The sequence below is a fragment of the Guillardia theta genome (assembly GCF_000315625.1).
Source record: "Guillardia theta CCMP2712 unplaced genomic scaffold GUITHscaffold_86, whole genome shotgun sequence".
NCBI classification, from domain to species: Eukaryota; class Cryptophyceae; order Pyrenomonadales; family Geminigeraceae; genus Guillardia; species Guillardia theta.
Genome location: NW_005434588.1, coordinates 328025 through 329262, shown reverse-complemented (window position 1 = coordinate 329262; position 1238 = coordinate 328025). Strand labels below are relative to the sequence as shown.

Sequence of the window (1238 nt, the reverse complement as noted above, 5' to 3'; positions counted from 1 at the left end):
GGAGGAGGAGGAGGAAGTGACCTGTTCTCTTGCGTCTTCTTCTCGTCTTCTGGTTGGTGGACGGTCAGGTCAAATGCAGTCATGCAACATCAGACTCACAGCCTGAGCAGAGGCAGCGGCAGTTCGATCAAGGTCGAGGATCTTGGTCCTCTTTCTCTGAGGAGAGCGATCAGCACGAGCACCTGAGGAGGAGAAAGTCGCACAGCCAACAGCTCAATCTTGTCCTTGCGATGCCTGATGATCTATTTCAGCGAGAATTGTTGTTTTGGTTGATATTCATCATGATCATCATCATCATCATCATCACTCAATCATCATCATCATCATCATCATCATACCTGCTGTCAATTTTCTCGCCGATGCCCTTCACTTTCTTCTTCTTCTTCTTTTTCCCACCATCTCCTTGCTTCAACTCAGCGTCTCCTGCATCCTTCCTCTGCCAATCATGTCACGCAGTCCATACTTACCGCAATTTCCTCCTCCTCCCTCCCTCCCTCCCTCCCTCCCTCCCTGCCCCCCCCCCTCTTCGCTCCTCCTCCTCCTCCTCACCGAAGCCAACGCTGCCTCCCATGGGAGCACCCGGAACCCACACTCGTCACGATCTTCAGCATTGTCCATCCATCCCTGCCATGGCATGGGAGGACCCAACGTCTCTTCCTCCCTCTCACCTTCTGTGTTGGGCCCATAGTGGACCAGATCACTTCCCCGCTGAAGATGTCCACCAGCCGGCAATGCTGCTCCTCCCGCGGCCCGAGGCATGTTCGCTGTAGGCAGACAGTCCGTCCTCTCCACATGAAGAGTTCTCCTTCCGTGGTGGTCTGATCTTCAAGTCAGGAGGGGAGGGGAATCAGGACAGGGCTTGCCGGCAAGATCCTCCTGCTCCTCTGCAGGAGACTCTGCTTGTCGACAAGGCTGATAGGTTGGAGGTCCCACTCGATCTCTCTCCATCGCTGCCTGCAGGTTCTGTTGTGAGGAGCCGGAGAGTGGAGGGAGGGATAGGGAGGCTAGTGAGAATCTTGTTCTTTAGTGACTGCGCTGCTAACTCCTCTTCAGGATGCTGCTTTTCTACCGACCTTCTCTCTCCTCTCCTCTCAAATAAATTCATCTCTTGCACTCAAAGTTGTAATCTCTAGTCATTTTCATCGTTTTTGTTACAATCATCATTGCCTCCTCCTCCTCCTCCTCCTCCTCCTCCTCCTCCTCGTCATCATCATCATCGTCATCGTCATCGTCATCAT

At 53.2% G+C, this 1238-nt stretch overlaps 1 protein-coding gene across 1 annotated transcript; it reads right to left on the bottom strand.

The window, feature by feature from the left end:
* Positions 1–69: 69 nt before the first annotated feature.
* On the bottom strand, positions 70–794 carry GUITHDRAFT_144404 (hypothetical protein; the record flags this gene model as incomplete). The annotated part of the gene is made up of 5 exons (XM_005825221.1): positions 70–156; positions 183–234; positions 339–436; positions 550–624; positions 669–794. The coding sequence occupies 5 exons, from the start codon at positions 792–794 to the stop codon at positions 70–72; spliced, it is 438 nt and encodes a 145-aa protein (XP_005825278.1).
* Positions 795–1238: the final 444 nt, after the last annotated feature.